A 25,050-nucleotide genomic window follows, 5' to 3' on the forward strand; every position below is an offset into this window, starting at 1 on the left:
CACATGTCCGCGCCCGGTACGTCTGCATCTGTTCGAAACACGATCGTTAATGGGAAGGGGGAGGGGGCTCGTTAGCGTGACAAATCGCTTGTCAAAACGACGTGTCACTCGTTGACTCCTGCGATCGTTGCTCGGCAGGAGTGTCGACAGAACGATCGATCGGAGATCGATGTGGTTCACGAGCTGGCTGGCGAAGCAGAGAATTGAATTGAATGTATATGAAAGAAGTTGGAACGAATTTTTTTATTCAAAAATACGTAGGACTTATCTTTGATTCGTTAATCGAAACTGTTTAGCCAGATAAGTTTATAAATAAATAATATCATTATTATTAATAACATTACCCTAACATTCACCCGAAGGGGCGATCTTTGCCGCTCAAAAATCATTAAAAATCCGGCTCGTAAGTATGAAACCGAGGGGGTGGATGGGAGAGGAAGGATTTAACGACACCTCCGCGTCCCTCCTAAAAAGTCCCGTGAAACGGATTCATTTTTCATCGGCGTCAACGCGATCCGGTCCAGGCCCGCGCGTCTTTCCTCAGGTTAATCATTTTTAAAGGACCGACCGCAGGTGTCTCCGGTTGTCCCTGTGACTTTATATTAAAGAAAACAGAGGGTGGTCCGTAGGCATGCGAACGACGACTTTCCTCGCCGTGAATTAAATTTTCCGCGAGAGGGAAATCTTTCCAACCCCCTCCTTCAGTAGCCAAGAAGGGAGTGGGGGCAGGGAGAAATAATGAAAGGACCGTGGCACACAATTTGCTTTGCATACGAGTGACATTTTTCACGTCCGTCAAGAATTTGACGTACCCCAACACCATGGGCTCCCTTTAAAATTAGAATCGTTTCGAGCCACGCGGACGATTACGGAGGAGCCCCCTCCAAAAACGGGGAGGACCGTGACCAACTTGATAAATCGACGAAATCTTCCACGAGTTGTGGTTACTCGTCTTGGATGGATGTGGTCTAATAATACTGGAAACGGAGACGTGGAGTGGGGATTCTTTTTCGTCGGAAAGAACAACGTTGGGCCAGGTAGGACCGGACGTGTCCGAGGTGAACTGCACGTGTTCGCCATAACTCTCCATCGCGCACCCCCTATGAATTCTCCTGCTAATGTTGTGCCAACAGCGAGCGGTTTTTCTTTCGACGGCCCGCCGCCACCGAATAAATTCCGTCCCCACACCCTCGTGCTGCGTCAGGCCAGCCTATCCGCGGCAGACATCCCTTTGAGCGAAATTTTAATATCGCGTGCAGGCTCTCCACCCGACACCGTTCACGAGTCACTGATTTCCTACGTTCCGTGGGGCATTATTTCGCGGCTGAAGCTTCCTCGGTGCCCGAATTCGTCGTCGACGAAACAACTCGAACGATCGAGGTTCGTCGAATGAAATTAATCAAATTATCCAAGTCGTCTTGTTTCGGGACAATTATATTCTGGCGACAACATCTGAATCCCCTGTAGTCACGGAATATAATGAAGTTCCGTGAAGGATCTCCTCGTCGGACACTGGAGTGTCTCCCCGTTAACGGAGTGGCGCGCGTTTCGAGCGTCCTTCGACGATTCATTTTTCTCCTAATTAAGCGTAATTTATTTATACACTGTGATCCAACCCGAGGGATTTAATATCGTGTCGCTTCAGTCAAAAGGTGCCAAGTCCTTGGGGAGAAGGGTCGCGATAAACGCGAGGAACGGGTCTCCAGATGGAATCAGTGGAAAATTAATGGAAACACCGGAGTTGGGGGTGGAAAAGGGGGGCGGACGGGAGAAGGTTAAGGACGGACTCGGCTAACTAGAGAGGCCTTTGAGCGTCTGAGTTCGGCTCAGCAGATCTGTAAACCAATCAGTGACGCCTCGACGATACGGGCGGCTAAGTCGACGTAACCGGATCGTTCGACTAAACTGCTTACTTGATTATAGCGTTAGTTAGCGCCCCCGTGGCCGTTCGTCTGTGTCGCGGGGAACCATCAACCCTCTTGCCCCCCTTGAATTCTGATCACGTAATGCGGCCAAATTTTTGCCGTCCATCTTGCCAGCCTCGAGCTGGCCGCAACTACTGTCGAAAAACCGAGCACCGATTCCTCGCGTTTGGAGCATCCTGTGAATTCGTTTCCCTGTTTTAACCAGGTGAAAACTATTATAATATCGATTTTGGTTCTTGAAACAGTTTCACAGAACCGTTATTTTCTATAACAATTATAGAGAACCGAAATTTCCATCTATATCTATTCCAGTTACGGTTCTCATGTCGGTTCCGGAACCATTATTTTTTTGGTTCTTGTATCGGTTATATTTCAGTTTCTTATTTACTTTATTAAATAAACATACATAAAACTTCTATTAACGGAACTGATTTCCCATAAACAGTTAGAGATTGATTACCGTAATGAAACTGTTCTCATCAGGTGCTATCCAAAACCGCCATTACTTTCCCTCCAAGCCAACAAATATATCAGGCGGAGGGAGTTCAAAGGTACGTCCAAAATCCCCCGAAAATTCCGCCCCCGTGGGCCGAGTAATCGTCGATGTTGCGGAGAGCCAAACGAAACCTGGACAGAGGGCGAGTTTCTCGATCGTGGAAAGGAATATCGAGCATGTACGTGCATCGGGCCAGCTCTCAGGAGATTACAAGGGAAACACGGCGAAGACAGTATACACAAGGGTGGCTACTAAATTTGTACTACGTGGATCCACACGGCTCGTGGATACCTCGGCTCCTCTCTCGTTCGAAGCAAATACTCCTGGGACCGGGCAGAGCGATTCGATGGGTTCGAGGTTGGCCAAACATCGACGGCCCTCGGTCGGTTCGATATCGCGTTTTCCCTTTTTTCTGTTCGCCAGAGACCACGGGACGGTTTCTGAGTAATTACTAGAGGTGTGCGAGAATTCGAAAAAGATCGAGTCGGGATTCCCGAAAATTTCAGGAACTGGAATCACGTTTTGAGACTAGCTTGAAAACGCGGTTTCAACGACACTTCTTGAGTAAATACATTGTTTTTAACGATGGCTTCAAACTTTCTTCGCGCAATAACTTTTCTTTAGTTTGTCATTGAATTAGTATTTTTAATTCATTAGACAAGTGTTTAACAATAAGTTTCGTGTAGTTCAACATGTATTTTGAATGTTCTCGGCTGAGAAGTTTGAAAGTGTTGTGCTCTGTAGTGAGTTGCAAGTGATAAATAGTACTAATATGTAAATATGAATATTAAATAAAATTCGTAATCCTATAGTACAGGCTTTCCTACGTTAACTAGAATATATAAATAGTACGAAGTATTAGTAAAAGTTCGTTATAATGATTAAGACCGATTCTCCAAGAAAAAAGTCTAATAGTGTCAGATCTGGTGAACGGATGTTACGTTTAATCGAACGATTTGGGGATTTTCCATCGAGTACATGAGTAGCTACCTGTACGTTATCTCTCGTGAGTCAATTAACAAACGAAAAAGCGAATCATCGCGAGGGAACTTTATCCAAACCGTACGTTTTCTCCGAAGTTATTCTCACCTCGATAGCAAAGTCAAACACACGTGTAAAAAGGTGATTTTCCACGTTCAAAGTGTCAACGTAACGAGGAGTGGAAAATACATTGCGTCTGTTTGATCGCGAGAGACTCACCGATTTCGGAGTAGCTCTAAAATAGCGTCTGACGTAACGACGACGTTTCGTCCGCGACCACTTGCCGATGCGACTCGCGTTCTTATCGCCGCAACTCTCGGAGAGTCGAGAACTTCGGAACCGGAGGAGAATCTGGAAATACCGTGGCCGTAAACACGAGGGCCTTGCCCGCAGCCGACATTTGGAGAGAAAATATTGCGAGGCTAATATTTACGTTCCGGCAGCGCGGCGTTTCTCGTTAATGCGATTAAGTCGACGCGTGATTCATTCCCGAGCAGACAATTAATCACATTTGGCGGACGTGGTGGCTTCGATTATCAGGAGGTTTCAGACGTGTCCGGGTGGAACGGGTTCTTCTTCTCGACGTTGAAAATTCTCTAGACGCGTTTCGCGATCGTTCAATTAACCCTATTCGCTGTTTTGCCCGTATATCCAGTTATTCACGTCATACACTTCTAGGTTTCTTTCAGCTGATCCTATTACTAAACATTGCAACACCGCAAATTTCTACAGTAGTTGATCTCTCCTCAAATTATTGTTCATCTCTCCTCAATTATTCAACTCAGTTCCATTGTTTATTTTAGTATATTGTAAAAAGGGTTCATACCTGTAAGTAAATTACATTAAATTAAGTGTCATACGGGCTATTACGGGGCGTGGGGAAGATCGGCGCTGATTATGGTAGGTTGACTAATTGTTAACACTAATTGAAACATTGCAAAGAGGCTGGATTATTTAAATACCCCTATCGACTAAACGCATACATTTTCGACTATTTATGACTTAAAAAACGAAATAAAGTGTGTCTGGCTACGAACGACCTTTTTCACTGTGGCAGTCAACGTGTTAATAACTTTAAGTATATCGGAAACCAGGATCGACCGCCATTTTCGTGAAAGAAAAAGGTTGTTCGGAACGTTGATTTCTAGCACGTATTAAAAAATCATCGAAATCGCCGAGGAATTTTGACAAATTGACTTCAAAAAGTATAGCAGTTTACGAAACCCGCGAGAAAGACACGGATGAAGTCGACAACTGAGAGAGAAAGACAATCTTGTTCCCTATAATCCTCGAAAACGATAGTGGAGGGTAGAAAGTCTTTTTTAATCCCCTCTCAGTGTCTCTTCGCTACCCATAGGCCGGCTGAAAACGAGCGGATTTACGCGTCCGAGTTTATACAGAGAAAACTGGCCTCTGAAATTCCGTCGATCGAGCACAGTGCAAAAGCTGGAGTGCGCAACGTGGCGCGTTTGGTAACCCTTCCAGCTCGGGTCGTTCTCTGTGTTTCGAAGTGTTATCGCGGCTCCCGCAGGGAACGCACGGCCAGCCAGAGATTATCCCCCGGTATTGGAGGGAGCGGAGAGCAACAATGCCTGGAGATTTTGGATCGTTCGATGCACCTCCATTCTCTCCTGATCTGACTGCCTTTTCGTTGTTAACAGCGCGCGTAACTACGTTACAGGGTCTGACTGGTATTTCAGTATTTCGGGAGGACCATTTCTTGGGGTTAACACGATGACGATTGGTTATATTCGTGGGTTACTTTAACGTGGAGCTGTCTGTTTTGACCAAGAATTAAGAACATACAGTTTTAGGCCATATAAATAAAATTTCATGACACTGATATTAACCCTTTCGCTCTAGTCACTGAGTGTTTTTGGTATATTGTACAAAAATGTTCCAGATAATGACACTAACTTCTGACCAATCAGATCCCCAACGATATTACATTTTATTTGCAGTTCGATACACGACAAATAACGCAATGTACACTAGAAAATACACACCTAACACCGTTGGTAGTTTTGTTTTAAAATGAACGAAAATTTGATCACAGCACTGAACGATACAGAGAAAATTATTAACCTTAGTAAGCACACGTGTATCGCGATCCACGTTTCTTGACGAACTGAGGCAAGAGACGATATTATGGCTGTAACGTGGGAAAATCGAGAACCGTTTTGAAAACAATGGTAGATCCCGTTTTCACCCTAGGTACCTGGTCTTCGAAGGGTCTCCCCTAGGTAAGAAGATTCAGTAACTTCGATTACCCGAAAAATACCATGTGACACTCATACGTCGCCACTATGGTGACGTCGTCGTTCGTCATAATATTAAGGTCATCGATCAATGGAACCCAAGTGAAATCGCTGAAACTGGAGGATCCGCTAACAGCTGGAATCCCAAGTGAAAACGTCGGTAGGGTGATACAGACGATTCTCTCGAGTAACCGAACCGGGGACGAACGTCAGGGAGAGCCGGCGTTTTAAGAGAGTACTCACTCCCGCGGATATGATAATCCCGACGAAATGTAAATACGAGGCGGCCGCCCATGAATATTCAATCTGCCGGCAATGAGCGCGCGCGTATTTGTTTATGCGTCCGGGAGGGCCTCCGTTAAATTACTTAAAACCGGTCGCCAGCGGATCGATACGTGGACCGCTCTTGCGATGGCTTCGAGAAACATTCTGGAGAACAGCGGGGAATTAAAAAAACAGATCGATGAAGATAGGAACGGAATCTATCACTCGAAAGCATCTTTTGTAACTGGAAAGTATCATCTCTAACTGGGAAGCACCTTCTCTAACTGGAAACCACCTTCTCTGACTCGAGATAATCTTCTCTAACTCGAAAGCATCTTCTCTAACTCGAGATAATCTTCTCTAACTCGAAATCGTCTTCTCTAACACGAAGGAAAATCTACGAAAGTGAGAAGGGGAACCATCAGTCCAAGTCGTCGCCGCTAATGGAACAGATCTCCTGACAATTTGTAAAACTTCCCCGCGGAATTCCGTTTAAGTTTCGAAGGGAGGCTCGAGGAAATTTTCATTGGCTCCGCAAGTGGCCCGCTTTTTCTTCTCCATCGACGAATGCCTGTTCCCTCTTCCCCCCTTCTATCCTGACGGCTATTTGCTCGGAATGAGCGTTCGTTCGTACGAATGATCGGGAAATCGGTCGGAAAAATGATTGGGTGGTACGGGCGGAAGGCTCGTCGAACGAAATCGCCGAGGCTGCGGACCGGGACGAGTCGAAATAACGGCCGTGAGCAAGATAAATACGCCCCCCCCCTTCACTGGTCGTAGAGATCGGTTGACAGGGGGCTAGTAGCTAGGGGATGATCGTTGCGCAAAGAAACGACCGAGATTTCTATTAGGCCCCTGGCGAACACCGATACGAATCATCATCGACGTGGCTTCTCGGTTTTCATTCCATAATTACCGTGGTAACGAGGCAGGGGGGAGCGAGTTTTCGTGAAACGATCGATTCCCCTGGCTGTCTCCTCGTTTCACCGTCACGTAGTACCTGTTACCAACGAGTCACGGATGGACACCCTTTATCGTAATTCCACCGGGGGCACAGCCGGTGACTCAACCTGGTCAGCTGCAGTTGCAGCCTGCATACAGCCTTTTGCATCCGTTCCATGCGAATGCGGCGACCAGCAGGTAGTTAACACGCCTCGTCGATAGAGTTTTCACGGGTCTATGCATCGTGCAGAATGTACTGGACTGGTCGAGGTTAGCTCTTCGTTGGATCGCAAAAAGATAACGGAATGATCGATGAAATGATGAAAACCGTTTCTAAATAGGTACAGTAGAATCAGCCTCCCGTGTCTAAACTATCAGGAGGGCGTAAGTGTTCGGATAAGGGAACTTTTGGATAATAGAACAGTCACTTTTTTGATACTGCGCTAAATCATCGATGAGTGTTTGGACGTATCGCATCGTTCCATTCCAAAGTCCCGAACAGATGTGACAGTTGAATGAAATATAGGTGAAAATGAACGAACCAGGTTCCAAGAGGAATCGATCGACCGGAAGACACTCTTATTTGCCCCTCGTCCCCCCGGGGGGACGTTAAGAGGATTCAAAGAAGGTGGAAAAGGGTGCGTTAAGAGAATTCACCCTCTGTAAAGTGGACCTCGGCCGCGAGGAATCGTTCGACGTTTGTTTGCTGGCCACCGTGGAAAGAAGCCCGTGTGAATGATATCGATAATGGTGGCGGTGGGTTTCCGTGAGAAAAATGACATTCATTTGGCGGCCGAGAAGTATTCACACATGGAGATTTAACCGCGGCCTGCCTTTCCTACTCTATGGAGATCCGCTTGAGAAATTCCTGATACGCTCGCGGCTGAAAGCTCAGCTTGTTTGGCGCGAGTGTGTATACATCATGGACGGTAAAAAGTTCGAGAGGGAGGACTGAAAGTGATTCCTTCTGTTTGGTGAATGTACCGGATCTACATGCGGTTCTCTAAGAGATCTGCACACAGAGATTCTGGTGGTAATTCTCTCAATAAATTAAATGTTTACAATCAATTCCATTCGTTTTTATGTACGTTCTTCTCTTATTATAATTTTGTGCTAAAGGGTATTTATCCCTTTAATAAATAAATAAATAAAAATAAATATTCCCTGAATTAATCTGGACGAGTGAACAGTCATGTTGATATCAATCGGCGATATATCGTCCACAAGTTACGACCGTTTCATTGCCATTAAATTCCAAACACTTATCCCCAAAAATACGGACCGCGTGTTAAGGTGAACCCTGTATATGGGAAACTCCCATCGAATTTACCTCAGAGACACGAGCACAAAAACGCGTTCCCCTCTCTTTCGAGAGTCTTTCACCTTCTACGAAAGAATAACGTGCCCCAAACAGTAGCAGTAAATGAAATAGTTCTATACCTTCTCCCGCCATATGCTCCCTACCACCTCCCAGGAAACGCTCGTATATTTTATAGCGGCGCGAACAAAGGTGGTCGTCATCCCCCACCTTTAACCCTCTTCTTCATACGTACGAAATCCCGCAAAGACCGAATTACAGTCGACGTCGTTTTCACGACGGAATGTTACTTTGATCCGGCGTTTAGTCCGCATCGATGGGGTAACCGAGCAGAAATGAACTCGCGATAATGATATACGCAGTGCGTAAAACGCGCACCGAATACGGGCCCAACCCCTGCTTTCACCCCCGCGCAACGGAGCTGCGGGCGAAACTTCGCATCGGATTTGGAGCGAGCAGGGGTTGATCCAGGGTGGCCATGTTGCCTGTTGAAAATTTCGCGGTCGTCCCCTCTCGAAAACCCTCTCTTTCTCTCTCTCTCTCCCTGTCTTCCGATAACAGCTTGCACGACAAGCGAACTAACAAAGGGTGTAATCTGGCCTTTCGTTACGCTCCAAGGGCTCGGCCCGCGAAATTTCCACGACCATCTTCCGAGGAATCTGCATAATCTGTCTCGCGAGACCGCGATCGGGAGGACTGAAACGTTTCCGCCGGAATTCAACCCTTTCGGGTGCTATGGATGCGTTAATTCGTCCAACGAGTGCAGTCGACACGAACTATGGACAATGTATAATAGTACACACGAGTTTGACGGAATTTCCTCGCCGTATTTTTATCCGAGTAAAAATGAAATAGATGGCATATACAGTGGCTCGCTGTCACTTCTATTTAACTGAATTATTTCAATCGAATTATCGCAATGATTGTTCAATATTCCAAACGAAGCTACAACGAACACGATCACTGAAGTACTCACAAGATCAAGCCATCATCGAACTACACACGATCTAATCATTATTCTGCAACAAATCATAACGCGTCAGTAGCGACCAGACGTGTCGATCGGTAGAACGGAATTTCGCGTGCGTGCGCGACGTCGTCGGAAACACGAAGGGATGAAAAAGGGGGAGGACAGAGGGAGAGAAAAAAAGGATCAAGGTCACAGGGTGGAAAAATCGCGCACGTGCGGAGAGTACCGCGCATTTTCAGGACGATGCGGTCGTGCAGATGGGGCGGGCGAGAAGCGCGTGCATGGGGTGGCCCACCCCCCCTTCGGCGGCCATGTCGGTTTCCAATTAAACAAATGCCCCCGGTAGGAACGCGCGAGCAACCCCTCGGGGCGATAGGTGGCTCTCTTTTCCAACCCCCGCGGTACCCGACCGAGTTCTTCTCTGTCCTCCACGCGAGGGAGAATCAGGGGGTAGACTGCGCACGTGTCGTGCAGCATGCGAAATTCGAGTGGAGAACTGCTGGTCGGCGCGCTTCTGCGTCGTCGTCGCACAGTCGTGTGTTATCTTCGTGTGTTTTTATGTGTGTGTGCATACGCACGGACAGACACGCGTGTGTTGGGGACACATCGCGCGCGTGCAATCGCGAGCACGCACGCGACTGGAATTTCTAATTGCCCGATGGATCGTTTTGGGGGAGCTGGGTCAGCCATTTTACGAAAGGAAATCTTGCTGTTGTGTTTCTGCATCGAACGATCGTTCGTACGTAACCGAACACAATAGTAGTCGAATAATACATGTCGCACCAGTGATAGAAATGTGTCAAGTCGAGAACGTGTAATTTTTCAGGGGAAAAGAAACTGATTCATTCGCGTTGCACTTCTTATATTGAACGAAGTGACAGTATATCACTGCATCGCTTGAAGTATTGGACTTGTAACATTTTTCTGGTGGAACTATGTGTTGGTAGAAAATTGAGGAATTTTTACTTGTGACACTTTTCGGGGATGCGATGTGTAGTGAAAATCAGCAGTATCTAACAACGTTATCCTAACCTTGAAACAATTAATGAGATTAAACGATTGTTTGCCAAGTGTATACGCATTCGAAAAGAAGTACAATTTTATTTAAAAAAATTGGAATTTCCATGTTTAATCGGTGAAAAAAAACGATGTATTTTTTAATCTGTTATTCGTTCCTCGAAACTCTATCTAGATGATGAATTTGCCCATCTCTGTGTGAGACCAATGTCGAATACATGAGTCACACGATCTGCCAAGAATAATATATATAATATCATTCCTGTTATGTTCTTTATCGAACACACACCATTAGGTCGATGAATTGGTATTAAATACAGAGGAGAGTTAGGGTATTTCGACAGACGGAATTCACTCGTGACACAGTGGAGAGGACCGAACGCGAAAAGTCGAGGCAGATAACCCTTCGCGAGGCGTCCGGATACGGAGATTCGGACGGGCAAAGCCGAGTCGCGATGCGATAAACTTTTATCGCCGGTGACCTTATCAGAAAAGTTTTTTTTTCTCCTCCTTCACTCTCCCCGTCTCTTTCGAGAGAAAGAGAGAGAGAGAAACAGGTCCATCGTAATCTCGCGATGTTCCGGAAGGCCGAGCACGGTCTCCCAGGGGGAGGGAGAAGAGGAAATCGGGTTGGAACGATAGGAAGGCCTCAGCACTTTCGACTTCTCTGTGGATTACATTAGGGATCCAAATATTGGAGCACCTCTTCTGCGCCCGGGTACCGCCCCGGTCAAGCTGTTTGACTTTCCGATTGCTCGCGCGTACCCGTTCTGGGCTTTTCGTGCCGCGAAGTCTGGCTCGTCAGCAGCCGAACAAACCCTCCTACCTGATGGTTCGTTTATAACTAACCGTTCAGAGACGAGTTACGGGACGGTTCCGTTCGGATGAATATTCTTTAATGCACTCGAGTATAAGTGTTTATTTAATTCGATTCGTCAGAAGATCGATTCCTTTGGTTAAAAAGACACTGCCATGTACAGTGACTCATAAATTTGTTCACGGAAGGCTGCCATATTTATTTCACCAGATTACATACCAAACCAGGAATCTTACTTGAAAATTAAGAAGAACGAAACGATGATAAAAGTCGAAATCACGAGGATACATAAATTGTAATTGTATAAAAATTAATTCCAACTTGGAAAATATATGAACGAGCACGTGAGTCACCGTATAACACGTACACTAAAATAAGAGTTCTTTTCTTATCAGTTTTGACACGTTATTTCCATGAAGTCTTTATAAAATAATAGTTTCCTCTTTCTGAATAAAACCATGTGCTTTCGAAATTTGAGCATTAAAGGTAGTTTTAGATCGCCTGAAGACAAATATCGCGAAACATCTCACGAAATGTCTGGCCAACCGAACACATACGTCAGAAAATTAATAGTTTTAACTGCATAAGCAATCTGTCTTATCGTTTCCGTTCGCTGCGTAATAACGTCGATGCTGACTCGTATAGATCGCGGATCACGCGAATTGCGCACTCGATCAACACGGAAGTGTGTGTTTTTAAACAAGAAAAACTCAACGCAAATGTCAGGCGTACAGTGTTATCTGTATTTTCTTAAGACTGACGAGAAAAGATCCTCAAGCTGTTATATGGTTAACCATCTCGACGAATCGATCGTTCACTGCTGCGATTATCCTTCGCAGGGCTTTCTCGGCCTGCATCCTTTACCAGGACACTTAGAAATGGGGATGCACACATCTCTGCAGTCTCTCGCGTAGCCTTTCTTGCAGTAACAGTCGTCGTTGCACCTCTGAAAACAGAAATTCAACGAGGAATCGTGATGCTCTGCTGTTTTCCATTCATCTCGAATTCTTCTGTCAGGAAACTCACAATATTTATAATAGGGCACGGCTGGTTTAGAGTCGCACAAGTGGTCTGGCACGCGGATCCACAATCGTAGAACTCGTGTGGCCGGTTGCAGATCAGTTTACTGGCGGACGTAACTAAAAATACCATTCAAGTTAAAAATACCGCTAATCGGAATATGGATATGTCTATTATCTGATCTATTGACGTTGTTTTTGCAGGCAACAAGGTTCACTCAAGCCCACGAAAACTTCGAAAACGATGAAAAACAATTGATTCACTTCCATAACAACCTTGCGACAATGGAAAACTTACACGATGACAGTATCGACAGGACGACGAACAACGCGAAAATTAATCGCTGCATCTTGGCGGTGTACACGGGTAGCCTCGGTCGGTTCTAAACTGAGGCAACAGGAGCCAATAGACCGGTTTATATACAGTCGCATTAATGCTGTTCGGATCGTCTCAGTTGAACAAATATGTCAGACCTGACGCAAGGTCACGTACCATTTGTGTGATTCCCCTTTCTCCTCGTTCCTTCATTTTATATATGTTTATGATCGCGAGTACCGACTAACTGCGTACTTAGAACCGGTGAACACCCGATATTACACGTTCACTTTGGAACGAAAAGACTGATTATCGAAAATTACAATACTATATTCTTCGTAATGCAAACACGATAACGACACGTATTCTTTGTTATTTTCAGCGATAGCGATTCCTTTCCAAATTCTCGACCGTTATCAGTACAAGAAAGGTAGTTCCTCAACACTTTGGTTAAGAATAATGAAAAAGAAAAGATCTCGATCGACCTAATCTGGCTGTATTCAGTTGTCTTGAGTTGTCCATCACACATGGAGGAATTTGGTACGTTTACCGTTGACGATTGATTTGCCAGGTTTGCAATAAATATCAGAAAGTACTCGAATGACTAATACTATGAGAAAAATATTTAAAAAGTTGGTACGACAACGGTAGTTTCCCGTCGAGATCTCGATGATATTCGACGGTTCGCCAGAGGATTCGCCAGGGCAAGATGCTGTCTCGTCGTCCTGGCTATTTTGCGTCCTTTCGTTGATTCCCTCGTTTCGGCATGGCTCGTTCAGCAGCCGCTTCTATTAAAGACCGCGCTTAATAACGCCTCGCAGCCGAAAGGACGAGGGTGCGATAATTAAAAGCGACTCTCAAACCGACCGCGCTTTCGAACGCATCCACCGGGACGAAAAGCGTATCAGCTTTTGGGGACAGCCCGATTCTCTCCGACACTGGCCATAGTAGGGCACACAGTGGTCGATTTATCTCAAAAATTGGACAAAAAAAATTACTTTGCAAGTTGAACATTGCTGTGTAATTTGATTTATTAATTACTCGTGAAAGTATTGACGTCTACTGTCATTGACGAGAAATACGATCGCGATAAGGCGGAAATGCGGCCACGTTAAAGGTCCTCGGGAATTTTGTTACACACGCTGATTCTGCAGACGTTGTGCTCGATGATGCCTGACGTGGGAAATTCCTGTGTCTCTCCGCGAGTCGCTGATTATCTGTGAACTCCGTTCGACGACGAGAAAAGACTCTCTCGACGGACCACGCTCGTGGACTGATTTCTTAATAAGGGGAAAAAGTTGCCGAATTTGGACCATTGCCTAGATTTAGACCACTTTAACTTGTCGTGTGTAAGTCATTTGTGCCATATGATAGACAATATATACCCACTAAAATATAATTATAATTTTTACGAATGTTTTACCACAACCCATTTATCCTCCGAAGCCACCGACTATTATACTGACCCAAGGATATAAAAAATTGAGAAATTGTCTAAACATCCATGTTGATTAGACCTTTTTACTACACTCGGTGAGTATACGATATGCATCTGAAGTCTTATATCCTTTTTCTTCAACACCCTGTATACCTGGTTCGTTGTGCATATTATCTTATCGTAATAATATATTGTATTATCGAACTGCAGTATCGTTTAACCGTTTGAGTGCTAACCTTTTTTTTTTTTTTTAATACATGCGAGTAAGTATTTGCCAAATGCACACTGATGTAATCGTCGATATAGCGACGCGCCGCATATTTGGAGTAATTAGTGATCGTCGGTATATCGACGAATCGCGCTCAAACGGTTAAGGTCACCGATTATTTATCAAATGCGTCGATCTATGACGAACGATTTAACGTTGTTCGCGAGACGTCGGACGCCCTTCAAAAACAGGAAACGTTTAGCGTTCCTCGAAGTCGAAAGGGTCTGATTGGACGCGTTAATATCGGGTCAGTGTGTCAGGGCGTTTCACCCCCAGGGGGTGGAGGGAGGACTGAAATCGTGGCCCTTCATCGGCACAAAGGAGCCACGCTTCTCTCGCCTCCTGTAACTTGACGTTGCAGAGGGGTGAAAAGTAGAGTGGAGAGCAAGGAAGGGTGTGGGCCAGGACGGAAGGAAGAAGGGGGAGGCCGAGAGAAGGCGGGTGGTGATCTTTCTCTCTCTCTCGAGGACTTCCAATCGAGTTTTCCGCTGTCAGTGGCTGCTGGTCGCCGGCGACGAGGAACCAGGGTTGACTTTAGGGGTTATTCAGACGCCTTGGAACACTGAATAGGTCGGCCAGCACAATGTCGCAAAGGATCGCGGGCAGCTGGATCTGTTTCGAGCTTTCCGAGTGATTAACTTTCGCTATGAAAGTCTAGGCAGAATAGTTAGAAGAGGAGGAATTAACGATAGAACTACCAGCGTTAAATGTATACTGAATTAAATAGTACAACATAAAATGTATAGTACATTAAAAGTCAATATGAAGTAATCAGGATCACACTTGAAATGATCAAGTGATCATCTGCAATCTGTAATTTTTATGTGTTTGGTAGTTCTAGTGTCAAGGGAAGTAGGGAAAACTAGGAATCCCAGAAATTTGTCCTTTTGACGGGTTTGGTAGTCTAGTGTTAACACAATTAGGGAAAACTATGAATCGCCCAAAATAGGCGTCATCCAGTCAGAGACCATTCTAGGAACCTTGGAACGTGCCAACCACCTTCACGTCATAAGGGTTATGTCAGCGATACACCATATCGAAACACCGTATACATTTAAGAGCGAACGTCATTCGATCAAAAAGAAGTACTCGGTGAAAGGAATCCTCCCCGTAAGAGCACTTGCCATCCGTCCAGACGAATTATTCGTTGGAAAAGATGAGAGGATACGAAAAGGGGAAAGTGGGTCCTGAGTGCTCAATAATAAATAGCATTTTGACTGTCGGATATTCAATTGTCGACTGCTGGGTTTCGCTAAATAAAAAAGGTGGAAAAAGAAAAGCATGCACAGGAAAGTGCCAGACGAAGAGGGATTCGTCGGAAGCTGTCCGACTGTGAAATGGCATTTAAGGTAAAAGCAAACGCGGATTCGGGAAACGACTGGGATCGATCGATCGGCGGGCAAAGTGATCCAGCTGGTCTCTGAAATTTCCGCCCCCCGACTGGATTCAATGGGGCGAAATTCGCTGGAACCTTTTCGCGCGTTCCACCTAGAAAGTCGCTAATTGTCGGCGCTGCACAATACCCGGTGATTGACGGACCGCTACTGCGCGGATTCGCTGCGTTGACGAGCAGGGGAAACTCGAAAGGAAACGCTTATCCCGAAGAACTTTTCCGTCGTATCGTATTTATACAGGGCGAAGCCGTATAAACCGACCATCTTGAGTGTTATCGTTGCCAATTGGAGGACGGAAATATTATTTACTACGAAAAATTTCATTCGGAATGGGTTCGAAAATGCTTTAAGGAAAGGTAAAATAAAGAATTCGACGAACTTTTAAAATAAGCGTTGCACCGGTGCAACAGTGGGCGTTAATGGGTTAATAATGACTTTACTACTTTAAAAGTGCAATTTCGAGATACATACTAAACGAGTTACAAGTAGACCTTGACTATCGCGAATTATAATAGTTTTAATCGACGTTAAAAGGCAAAAAAAAACGATTCAATTTTGTTAAATATCAGTTCTTCGACAATTCCATCGGTACTTAAGCCCTTGAAAATATATTCTGCTTGTTCGTCAAAGTATATTTCACCCTAGAACGTCCAAAATGGGGACAAAGTGCTTCAAGAATCGAGCCGAGGCTCGCCATCGAGCGTCCTAGAACGTGGTCGACAGACTGAACAGAAAACTAGTCGATAGAATCTTCCGATGAGTTCCTCGTTAATACGTAATGACGTTGTAATAAATGAATCCTTTACTCCTTTATAACTACATAATAACCTGTATTACGTTACCCCCCCCCCCCCCCCCACCTCACTCTCCCCATCACTGCCCTCCGTCCGCTCACCGCTCGGCCCGCTTCATCCATATATGTACTACAGACGCCATTGCCAGGGTCCAACCGAGAAGCGAGATAAGGATGAAAGGAGAGGCTGACCAGGAAAATGAGCTCGGAACGTAGATCAACGAAAAGAAGCAACAAGAGTCGTATTACGAATCGTGATTCGTAACAGCACTATATAAAGCCAACTACTTCCCACGAGTTTTACTGTCTATCGTAAGCTGTCCAGGCAACCGAGCTACAATGTCGCGAATCGTTCTCGTTCTCCTCGTCGTTATGGCGGTGTTCTCTGCCAGTGAGTAAAAAAACATTTCGGGTAAAGTTCAACTGGTTCGAGGACAGAAATTTGACATTTACGTGAAAAAGTTGCTCTCTAACGTGGACACGGTCATCATTAAATTCCGAATATTTATGTATTTATAACGCCTTTTAACGTTGGAAATGCAATAAAATAAAGATTTTAAAACAGTTTAATACTATTAAAAAATTCAAAATTCTGCTCCATTTTAATTTTTAGATTTTATGAATTTGCATAAACTTGCGCAGTCTAGTCATCATTCTCGAAAACTGCAAACCGATAGCTATTGAAATGTATCCTTTTCGCTAAAAATATCTGTCACGGAGAGTAGAATATGAAAGCAACTCACTTCCAGTTTATTCGGAGGTGAAGCTCGTAGGATTTCTGTGTGAACACGTTGCATAAGATAAATCCTGATTCTGATCCCTCCTCGAACATCGACGTCGGTTTATTCGTGAGTGAAACGGAAGTATCGTATGAAGGATAACGCAACGATTTTATCTTGTTCAAGGTTCGCACAGCCAACAGTGCGGTCAAAACGAGGAATACAATGCCTGTGGTTCGGCCTGCGAACCAGCCTGTGGCCAAGCCCCAAAGCAAGTCTGCACGGCGGTTAGTATTCAACTGCTTTAATATTTCACTATCGCTACAACTAGCTTCAAAGTCTCAGATGCTAATCATGTCATATTTCTTCTGTCACGAGTATTTGTAGAATCATAGAGAGCTGATTCGCTAACATACATTAGAGATAATATTCGATAAAAAGAAAAAAGAAGAGGGGACATACATTCGAAAGCAACACCTTTCATACATAATCTATAGAATTAATTCAGATTAACCCTCTAATGGTAAGCTCCAGGATGTATCCGACCCAAGTTATAGATCCTCTGTGCTGGTCCTGCTCAATTTTTTATTATTCTCGTTTTAAAATATTTTATTTTATTTAGTAAACGTGTAACACTTATAACATTATGTGTTATATTACTCTGATATTTTTGTTTACTATATGAATAAACAAAAATACAAGTTCAGGATAATAACTTTTTAACCTGTTTGAAGCATACCAAGTACGACCTTAAAACCCACCTTACCATTCGAAAGTTAAGCTCGGCAATGAGAACTTTTTTTTTCATTTCTGGTGTAGGTATATTTATTTAATCCTGATTTCTTTGTTCCGTTTCAGCAATGCATAATAGGTTGCCAATGTAAGTCAGGATACTTGAGGAACAATAACGGAGCTTGCGTCAGTCCACAGGAGTGTTAACACCTCGTCCGGAAACAGAGAGCTATTTGTTTAGCAACACCACAAACAGTTGTTTATCCTATTTCTTGCTTTCAATAATAATCACACGCTCCCAGATGTCCCTTTCTACTTCAATTACTATTCCAAATGCAATGTACGAAAATGCAAATAAATTAATTAGTGGCATATAACCATTGTCATTTGATACCCAATACGAGGAACACGTTCCTGCGAATTGTAACGATCTGATTGGCAGGAATTTTGCGAAAGTATTCAGGAGTTCGTGCGTATTCGTGCACGATTTTATTGAATGACAGACGGAACTATACGTAAGAACGAATTGATACCATTCAGAAATAAGACAATGAAAAGTTTTCGAGTGATTCGACAGAAATTTACATTTTTTGAGGAAGCTTTCTTTGCAGAAATTTTCATGTCCATAAAAATTTCCGTTTAAAAACGAACAACCAACTGCAGCGATTAAGCCGTTCGTCAACAATCGAATGCAACTGTATTGGAGAGGAAGCCGGTGTATTCGAGTCGATGCGTTTTTATCTTGAAAAATGCAAGCACACAAATGAACGAACATGTAGATACGGATCAGTTAGTTGGAACAATGATTACGGTCGTCGGAAATGATTTACGATCTCTTTAAACAGTCGATGCTATTCATTATAAAGAGCTGCAACAAGGAAGACCCATTAGTGTCTCATTAAAACTGGCTTCGTGTTATATTTTCCCATCTGTGCAAGATGAATCAAACCGGCGCGAAAACGGTCTTCGTCGTGCTGTTCCTTTGGTTAACGCGTAAGTGTCCCCGTGGAACTCTATTCGAACGAACAATTCGTTTAGAAATTCAAAATCACTCGCAGTATTCTTTATCTAGTGGAAATCATCGGTACAGGGACAGTCAAACTGTCTAAACGTTAAGAAATAATTAAACCTAAAATTAAAATTCTTGTGAGAACCGTAATCGAGAGTGAATAGTACAGAGAATCTTAATTTTTTAAGATTAAGATTTAGATTGTGTGTATAGTACAGAGAATCTTAAATTTTTCAGTCCTGTCGGACAGAGTTGTAACCGCTCCAGCTGACGGAGGAAGTAGTACCGGTAAGTTTCTTGATATCGACATTGATAATCGACGAGTTTTAACGTTCGATCGACTTCTCTGACTTCAGAACTTGGGATTGTGTGCGGCAGAAACGAAGAGCCGACGAAATGCATCGCATGTATACCAACCTGTGATCATCCCCTGCCTCTGGTGTGTCACAATCCACCGGTAAGAAGAAAAAGATTCGACTAAATTGAGCCGGTGCCTTTTAACATGCTCGATCGTTTCTTTTTCTCTTGTTCCAGAATTGTCAGTCGGGTTGCAAGTGCAAGTTGGGCTTCTTGAAAGACAGCGACGGCGACTGCGTGACGATCATAGGTTGCATAATCGATAACATAAAGAACGGACGCGAATGGTCCATCGCCGATCTTATGAAGTTTCCACAGCAGAAAAACACTGTTTGATGTACGACGATTTTAGTTCTCAGCTGATCTTGCAAAGCGATGCCTGGCGATGATAAGTGTCTTTTCGTCGAGTATTTATCGAGTTAGGTGAAATCTCCGTTAGAAATGTAAATGTGATATCAGTACAATAAAAAGTAAAACCTAATTCCCTGTTTACTATGTAGCAGAGAATACGTAAATATTTATATATGTATGCCTAACTGAAACGCGGTCAGTTACGCTCGTTTTAGTGAATCTCATCGTCGTGTCGGAGATCACGACCTCCCAGTCCGATCGGGACCTCGTTAAGAGGCGTAGTGTCCCAAATATAAATCGATAACGCTACTATCTCTGACATGGTTGTTTATTGTATACGCGACACCGTTTGCCGACGAAAATTTTAGAAAAATATTTACCACGGTTAAGCTCCCATCGGGGAAAAATTCCGCTCAGGTTGTAACAGCAACAGCATTTATCTAATCGAACCGTCGTTGATTTTAGTAATTATCACGATCTGCAGTGTATTTACCGCGGGACATACTTGAGATTATCGAGATTCATTTCTCGTTTTGGACGGGCAAATTTTCCAGGAAGTATCTTATGTATACCATCGAACGACGGAGCTTCTCGATTCTTCGGAGCAATCGACATTTTTTCTGTTCTTCTTTTGTTTTTCGATCCAATCGACCACCAACCCATTAAAAATCACTATTGAGGAACGAGTACCGGTCGCCACCTATTTATCGTTCTCTGGCAAACACTCTCTCGGGTTCCGAGAAGATCTCTGTACAATCCAAACAGAGAAGAGTAAACGGGTTCGAGGACGATTCGTAATAATAATTTGCATAAGACGAACGATCGGTTATCGAACAGAAAATCCCTGTGATTTCTGTTACCACTGTTCCTCGTCCTTTCTTTAGCATCGTCTATTGAAATTCCTATTTTTTTTTGTCGTTACATACTCGGGGACAAACGGGTTAGCCACTAAATTATTCTTCTCACCGCACAAAGAAGGCCAGATGAGGACCGTTAAACGGGTCCGTCCGACACGCCCAAAGGAAATAATCCATTAACCCTTTATGTGTCTTATTTCATTCTGAGAACGTGCACTTGTGTGCTTAATCATTTTGTAAGCTATGACAAGTATACTCGACAAAAGCGGAATAAATGCATTTGCTGTAAAATTGATATAAAATTTAATAAAATAATAAAGTTATTTATCAGACAGCCCTCGTGGGTACAGTGACTCAGACATTCAAACCCAGTCTTCCAAAATAACAATTAGGTATCAAGATTTTTATCCAATTTCTATTTATATATACCCCTCTCAATAACTTGTATCATCCTTCTCTAATCAATTGTTCCTAATTTTGAAATAAAATTCGCATTTTGGTAAATAATTTGGTCAAATGAAGGAGATAGTCTTTCGTGAACACACTCATGAGTCACTGTACACATACTGGATAGATATTTATTTATTTTTTCTGTTTGTTTTCTTCCTTTGTCCTAAAATATTCTAAAATGTGTTGAAATTACGAATATGTATTTTTTTTACCTGAATTCTACTTTTAATAGCAAATGCCATCTTTTCGTGACGAGTATACTCTGCATAAACATCGAAAGGGTTTTAAACAACACTGATCCTCGGGAGAATTTTGTGTTTCCTGGACTGTAACCCAACGATCGGTTTGTTTATGCGTTTTCTTCGCGTCGAACAATTAATTCTTTTTAAACGACGGCAACCGCGGGTATATTAGTACCAAAAATTAGGACCCCCGAGGCGACGCGTCTTCTCGGAAGCGAGATTACGCGGCAAACACCGCGTCTGACTGCAAAATCGGTGGCAAAGGCCGTTATCCTGACAGAGATACCGTAACCTGGCTTCTTTTCACTTAATTGCTGGTACTTCTCTGTAATCTTCACAGAAAAAAAGAACGGAAATCAAAGTACCGTATGTCATTCTATCATTCGGTATTACCCAATTGGTCCACGAGTATTTAAGAATAACCAAGGGTTAACATCTGTTTTTATTCCTGAAATCAACGTTTCCGATTAACTCCAGAAATCTGCAGAGAGTATGACAGAATAAATGATATAGAATAGTGACATGAACACGGAGGAATCGTAGATTAGGGAAGCTCGATCGTAGCGAGTATCGATTATGGTATCTGTGATAAACGCGAGATAAAATCGCGTGGGAAACGATATCTCCGTGCATTAAAGCACACAGATATCATGTTTCGCACGGAATTCTACAATAGAGCATCCTTTTATTTTTCATCGAGATTGAATGACGACCTGTCGGAGATGGTCTAATGGAACGCGAAACAGCATGTTTAACGAGTTACACGAGACGGTTGCGTAAACTCGCGAGAGATTTTCTGGGAAGTGCCTAAGATAAATGTTATTCGACACAAAATTAACGGGTGTTCCGACAGAACGATAGTCTAAAATTTACACTCTAAATAGCCTAAAAAAAATTCAACACATAACAACTAACCGGAAGTGTAGTATTGTAACGCTGAAAAGCAAGATCTAAGTCATGTAATTAACATTCTGTATCCCCCATTTAAAGTTAGATCCCTACTTTCGGAACTGAATATTGTCGCGTGCTCTTATATTCATTTTTTCTTCGAAAAATGTGATGTCTAGATTTAGGTATTACTGACGAACTGGTCATGTAAAACTCACGTAAAGCTGCACAATTCTCAGTGAGAGCTCCGTTGGTATCAATAAAATAAAAAAAAAGAACGATTTAACACAGATTAGAGGTTCACTTGCATCACATCCAGACGATCTCACCGATATGTGCTTACTACGCGCGGTGTGAAAACAAAGTATCGTATCAGATAATCAACGAACGGTCGTCTTCGAGCGTAATCAATAATCTATCTATGTGAATCAGCTGGTATACAAAATTGCGGATCGACGGGAACGGTGGCGGGCGCGGGTTGTGGCAAAAATCAAAGTGAGTATCGTCGAGAGGGGACATCAGAGTGCGATGGTCAACTGGACAGATCGTATATAAGCTGACGAAGTCGGGGGACCATCATTCGTTTCCGAAGACTCAGAGTCGACATAACCAGCCGAAATAACCACTTCCGCATACAAACATGTCTCGCGCTGTAGTGCTTCTCTTCATCGTCGTGGCTCTTGCCTACACCAGTAAGTACACTAGAAACAGAGTATCATTGATCCTATGTTCTCATTCATCATAGAATTCATTCTAATTCAATCCTATTCATTAACCCTCTCGATGTTTATGTCGAGTATAGTAGTGGCACTTTCTTGCATTGTTTTTCATTAAGCAAACAAAAATTTGCATTTGTTGTTTAAAGTAAAATTTAAATAGAACAATTAATATAATTATACAGTTAAACCTTGACTGTTGGTCACTTGAGACCATAAATTCATAAGTTAAAGACACTATTTCTGTTTAATAGTAGAAAATTCACTTCACGGATTGAGACGAACATGCAATATTTCACTTAACAGTGGGGGTGTTAATAGTAAATATTTATCAAAACTAGAGAAGTTTGACACCTATTTTCTGATGTTCAATCGATTCAGATGTTTCTTTGAAGAATTTGACTATAGTCATGAAGTGACAATAAATGAAAAAATTATGGTGGCTGTTAATTAATATTTTCCTCGGTTTGTTACAGCCGCGTTTCCCCAGGACATGGAAGCTGCTCAGGAGTGTGGACCTAACGCTGTGTTCAACGCTTGCGGATCGCCCTGCCAAGATACCTGTGACGGGCCTGCCAAACCGATCTGCACACTGGTTAGTTCGATTTTATAATTTTCACTCAACAATCGTTAATTCTTCAGCTGTTAAACATCTAACAAGATTATCCTTTATGAAGAAGGAACGATTTCACGAGTCGTGTTATTACTATCGATTGACTTAATATAGAATTCAGTTAGCTAATAATTGCTCGACTCTTTTTTTCAGAGATGCGTGATTGGCTGCCAGTGTAAACCCGGCTACGTGAAGAATAAGGACAACGAATGCGTTCTGACGCGCAACTGTTAGACTCCGCAATCGCGGTATTTCATTTTAATTTAAACGAAAAAAAGACAAGAAAACGTCTGGGACAGTTATGCACGGTAGAATGCTTCCTTCGAGCCGGTATAACATGATTAATTCTTAGTGGTAACCACTACACAAATGAAATCTAACACAACTGTTTTATCGCTTACTTTTGTTAAGCCTGATGTATACTGTATATCTTTAATATAAAAATTATAAGCAAGACATCTGTCGTTTTCTTCCTTGCGAATTCCTACATCTTCTTCCGTTACAATATTCGACGGATTTGTTAAACTGAAACCGATATCAAGGTGAATTAAGTTATTAATCGTAAGTATACGGTATCTGTGGTATTTCAAATTTCCTGGAGAAGCACATTCATACTGAAACAGCGTGTTATGAAAGGAAGAACGTTGAATCACTTGTTCTACGTACTCGTTTTAGACACAGATAAGTTAAGAGTGATCGGTCGATAACGTCCTCGTTGATAAGATTTCCGTTTAGTGTACGTATGGATCGATTGGCGGACAGTACTCGGACAAAGAAACGGATAGAGATAAAAAGAACCGTGAATGAATGCAGAAAGTAACGCTATTTATTGTCCATTTTCTGGATCACAATATTTTCATTGATAAATAAATCACACGGTTAAGAAATAATATTATGGGGATGGACACTTGTTAGGCCAGACACATGCTCCTTCAGCGTTCCTTTTGTATCCCGCCTTACATTGACAGCGGCCCTCCAGGCACACCTAAAGAAGACCAAGTTCGAACTTGCAGAAATATTAAAGAGATCAATGATCACAGTGTGGCTTCTCTAGTTCTAGAATCGAAAGCGGCTCATGGCAGTTAACGAAGGAGTTTCGGCAGATACTAATTAACATCGTGCTTAGAGTTTTGTTTCCCCTGACAACGGGAACTAGACTAAGAGAAACCCAATTTAATCGAGAGTCGGCGGAAAAGATATAGTGAGATTTCATTTGCAAAAATGAAGCAAACAACCAAAATATTTTCGTTTTTTTTCTGAGACAAACCTGAGGACAGTATGTTGGCTCCTTCTCTCCACATTTAGGTTCACAATTGCTTCCACATTCACTGTATACTTCGTTTTTGCCGCATTCATGATCTGCGTTGCTCACTGATAAACGTAGAAATAAGAAATGGTACTAATTCATCAAAACCCTGCAAAACACTAAGGTACCTACTCCATCCGACGATACTCACAGCTTATAAAGGCTACAGCCACGAAGAGAAGAAGAATAGCGACGCGAGACATCTTTGATTTCTGAGACGAGTTTCAGCTTCAGTTGCGCTTTTGCGAATTTTTCAGAACGCTTCTAATGAAAGTTCCCCGATGCGGGACTTTTTATACAAAGTCATCGACCTTCAGAACCTGTCATAATGTTATACTATCTCATTGACCTTGCCTTCATTGTACCTATTATTCCACGGAAGGTCTTGCATTATTTACCACTCTCCTTGGAACATCTGGCAGCCAACAAATGCGAATGTTTGCGAGGAACTTACATAATAGTAAGACCGTCGCTCGAACAATGGCGAAGAAATTAATTCTCACGCGATACTGGTGACCACGTCGAACTTCCAAATATTACGTACTAAGTCAACCCTTCGCAGGAATATGGTTAATAATTTACACTCGACCGAAA

General features: G+C 43.1%; 4 protein-coding genes across 4 annotated transcripts; 2 read left to right on the top strand and 2 right to left on the bottom strand.

Moving 5' to 3' along the window:
* Positions 1 to 11,710: 11,710 nt before the first annotated feature.
* On the bottom strand, positions 11,711 to 12,399 carry LOC107191157 (inducible metalloproteinase inhibitor protein-like). The gene is made up of 3 exons (XM_015580125.1): positions 12,306 to 12,399; positions 12,015 to 12,127; positions 11,711 to 11,934 (listed from the first exon to the last, which is right to left on the bottom strand). The coding sequence occupies exons 1-3, from the start codon at positions 12,355 to 12,357 to the stop codon at positions 11,815 to 11,817; spliced, it is 285 nt and encodes a 94-aa protein (XP_015435611.1). The 5' UTR covers positions 12,358 to 12,399; the 3' UTR covers positions 11,711 to 11,814.
* A 4,109-nt stretch (positions 12,400 to 16,508) lies between these two features.
* LOC107191140 (inducible metalloproteinase inhibitor protein-like) lies at positions 16,509 to 23,606 on the top strand. Its single transcript, XM_015580105.1, has 9 exons — positions 16,509 to 16,607; positions 17,122 to 17,222; positions 17,794 to 17,869; positions 18,914 to 18,964; positions 19,033 to 19,133; positions 19,211 to 19,363; positions 22,456 to 22,513; positions 23,014 to 23,132; positions 23,304 to 23,606. The coding sequence occupies exons 1-9, from the start codon at positions 16,556 to 16,558 to the stop codon at positions 23,382 to 23,384; spliced, it is 792 nt and encodes a 263-aa protein (XP_015435591.1). The 5' UTR covers positions 16,509 to 16,555; the 3' UTR covers positions 23,385 to 23,606.
* On the top strand, positions 18,547 to 19,681 carry LOC107191156. The gene is made up of 4 exons (XM_015580124.1): positions 18,547 to 18,660; positions 18,914 to 18,964; positions 19,033 to 19,133; positions 19,211 to 19,681. Exons 1-4 carry the CDS (start codon positions 18,606 to 18,608, stop codon positions 19,367 to 19,369), a joined length of 366 nt encoding a protein of 121 aa, XP_015435610.1. The 5' UTR covers positions 18,547 to 18,605; the 3' UTR covers positions 19,370 to 19,681.
* A 348-nt stretch (positions 23,607 to 23,954) lies between the features above and the next one.
* LOC107191180 (chymotrypsin inhibitor-like) lies at positions 23,955 to 24,711 on the bottom strand. The gene is made up of 3 exons (XM_015580153.1): positions 24,608 to 24,711; positions 24,418 to 24,521; positions 23,955 to 24,135 (listed from the first exon to the last, which is right to left on the bottom strand). The coding sequence occupies exons 1-3, from the start codon at positions 24,657 to 24,659 to the stop codon at positions 24,043 to 24,045; spliced, it is 249 nt and encodes an 82-aa protein (XP_015435639.1). The 5' UTR covers positions 24,660 to 24,711; the 3' UTR covers positions 23,955 to 24,042.
* Between the last annotated feature and the right edge of the window lie 339 nt (positions 24,712 to 25,050).

The sequence above is a fragment of the Dufourea novaeangliae genome, unplaced genomic scaffold (assembly GCF_001272555.1).
Source record: "Dufourea novaeangliae isolate 0120121106 unplaced genomic scaffold, ASM127255v1 scaffold241, whole genome shotgun sequence".
NCBI lineage: Eukaryota > Metazoa > Arthropoda > Insecta > Hymenoptera > Halictidae > Dufourea > Dufourea novaeangliae.

What these genes read in the sequence shown, in the direction of transcription:
- LOC107191157 (XM_015580125.1), bottom strand. Translation starts at nt 12,357, where the DNA reads ATGCAGCGATTAATTTTCGCGTTGTTCGTCGTCCTGTCGATACTGTCA. An exon ending in CCTGTCGATACTGTCATCGT is followed by an intron (nt 12,128 to 12,305) that starts GTAAGTTTTCCA and finishes TGGTATTTTTAG; the next exon opens with TTACGTCCGCCAGTAAACTG. An exon ending in CGTGCCCTATTATAAATATT is followed by an intron (nt 11,935 to 12,014) that starts GTGAGTTTCCTG and finishes TTCTGTTTTCAG; the next exon opens with AGGTGCAACGACGACTGTTA.
- LOC107191140 (XM_015580105.1), top strand. Translation starts at nt 16,556, where the DNA reads ATGTCGCGAATCGTTCTCGTTCTCCTCGTCGTTATGGCGGTGTTCTCT. An exon ending in TGACGGAGGAAGTAGTACCG is followed by an intron (nt 18,965 to 19,032) that starts GTAAGTTTCTTG and finishes CTCTGACTTCAG; the next exon opens with AACTTGGGATTGTGTGCGGC. An exon ending in TTCCACAGCAGAAAAACACT is followed by an intron (nt 19,364 to 22,455) that starts GTTTGATGTACG and finishes CCACTTCCGCAT; the next exon opens with ACAAACATGTCTCGCGCTGT.
- LOC107191156 (XM_015580124.1), top strand. Translation starts at nt 18,606, where the DNA reads ATGAATCAAACCGGCGCGAAAACGGTCTTCGTCGTGCTGTTCCTTTGG. An exon ending in GCTGTTCCTTTGGTTAACGC is followed by an intron (nt 18,661 to 18,913) that starts GTAAGTGTCCCC and finishes TAAATTTTTCAG; the next exon opens with TCCTGTCGGACAGAGTTGTA. An exon ending in TGGTGTGTCACAATCCACCG is followed by an intron (nt 19,134 to 19,210) that starts GTAAGAAGAAAA and finishes CTCTTGTTCCAG; the next exon opens with AATTGTCAGTCGGGTTGCAA.
- LOC107191180 (XM_015580153.1), bottom strand. Translation starts at nt 24,659, where the DNA reads ATGTCTCGCGTCGCTATTCTTCTTCTCTTCGTGGCTGTAGCCTTTATA. An exon ending in GGCTGTAGCCTTTATAAGCT is followed by an intron (nt 24,522 to 24,607) that starts GTGAGTATCGTC and finishes TACGTTTATCAG; the next exon opens with TGAGCAACGCAGATCATGAA. An exon ending in AGCCAACATACTGTCCTCAG is followed by an intron (nt 24,136 to 24,417) that starts GTTTGTCTCAGA and finishes GGTCTTCTTTAG; the next exon opens with GTGTGCCTGGAGGGCCGCTG.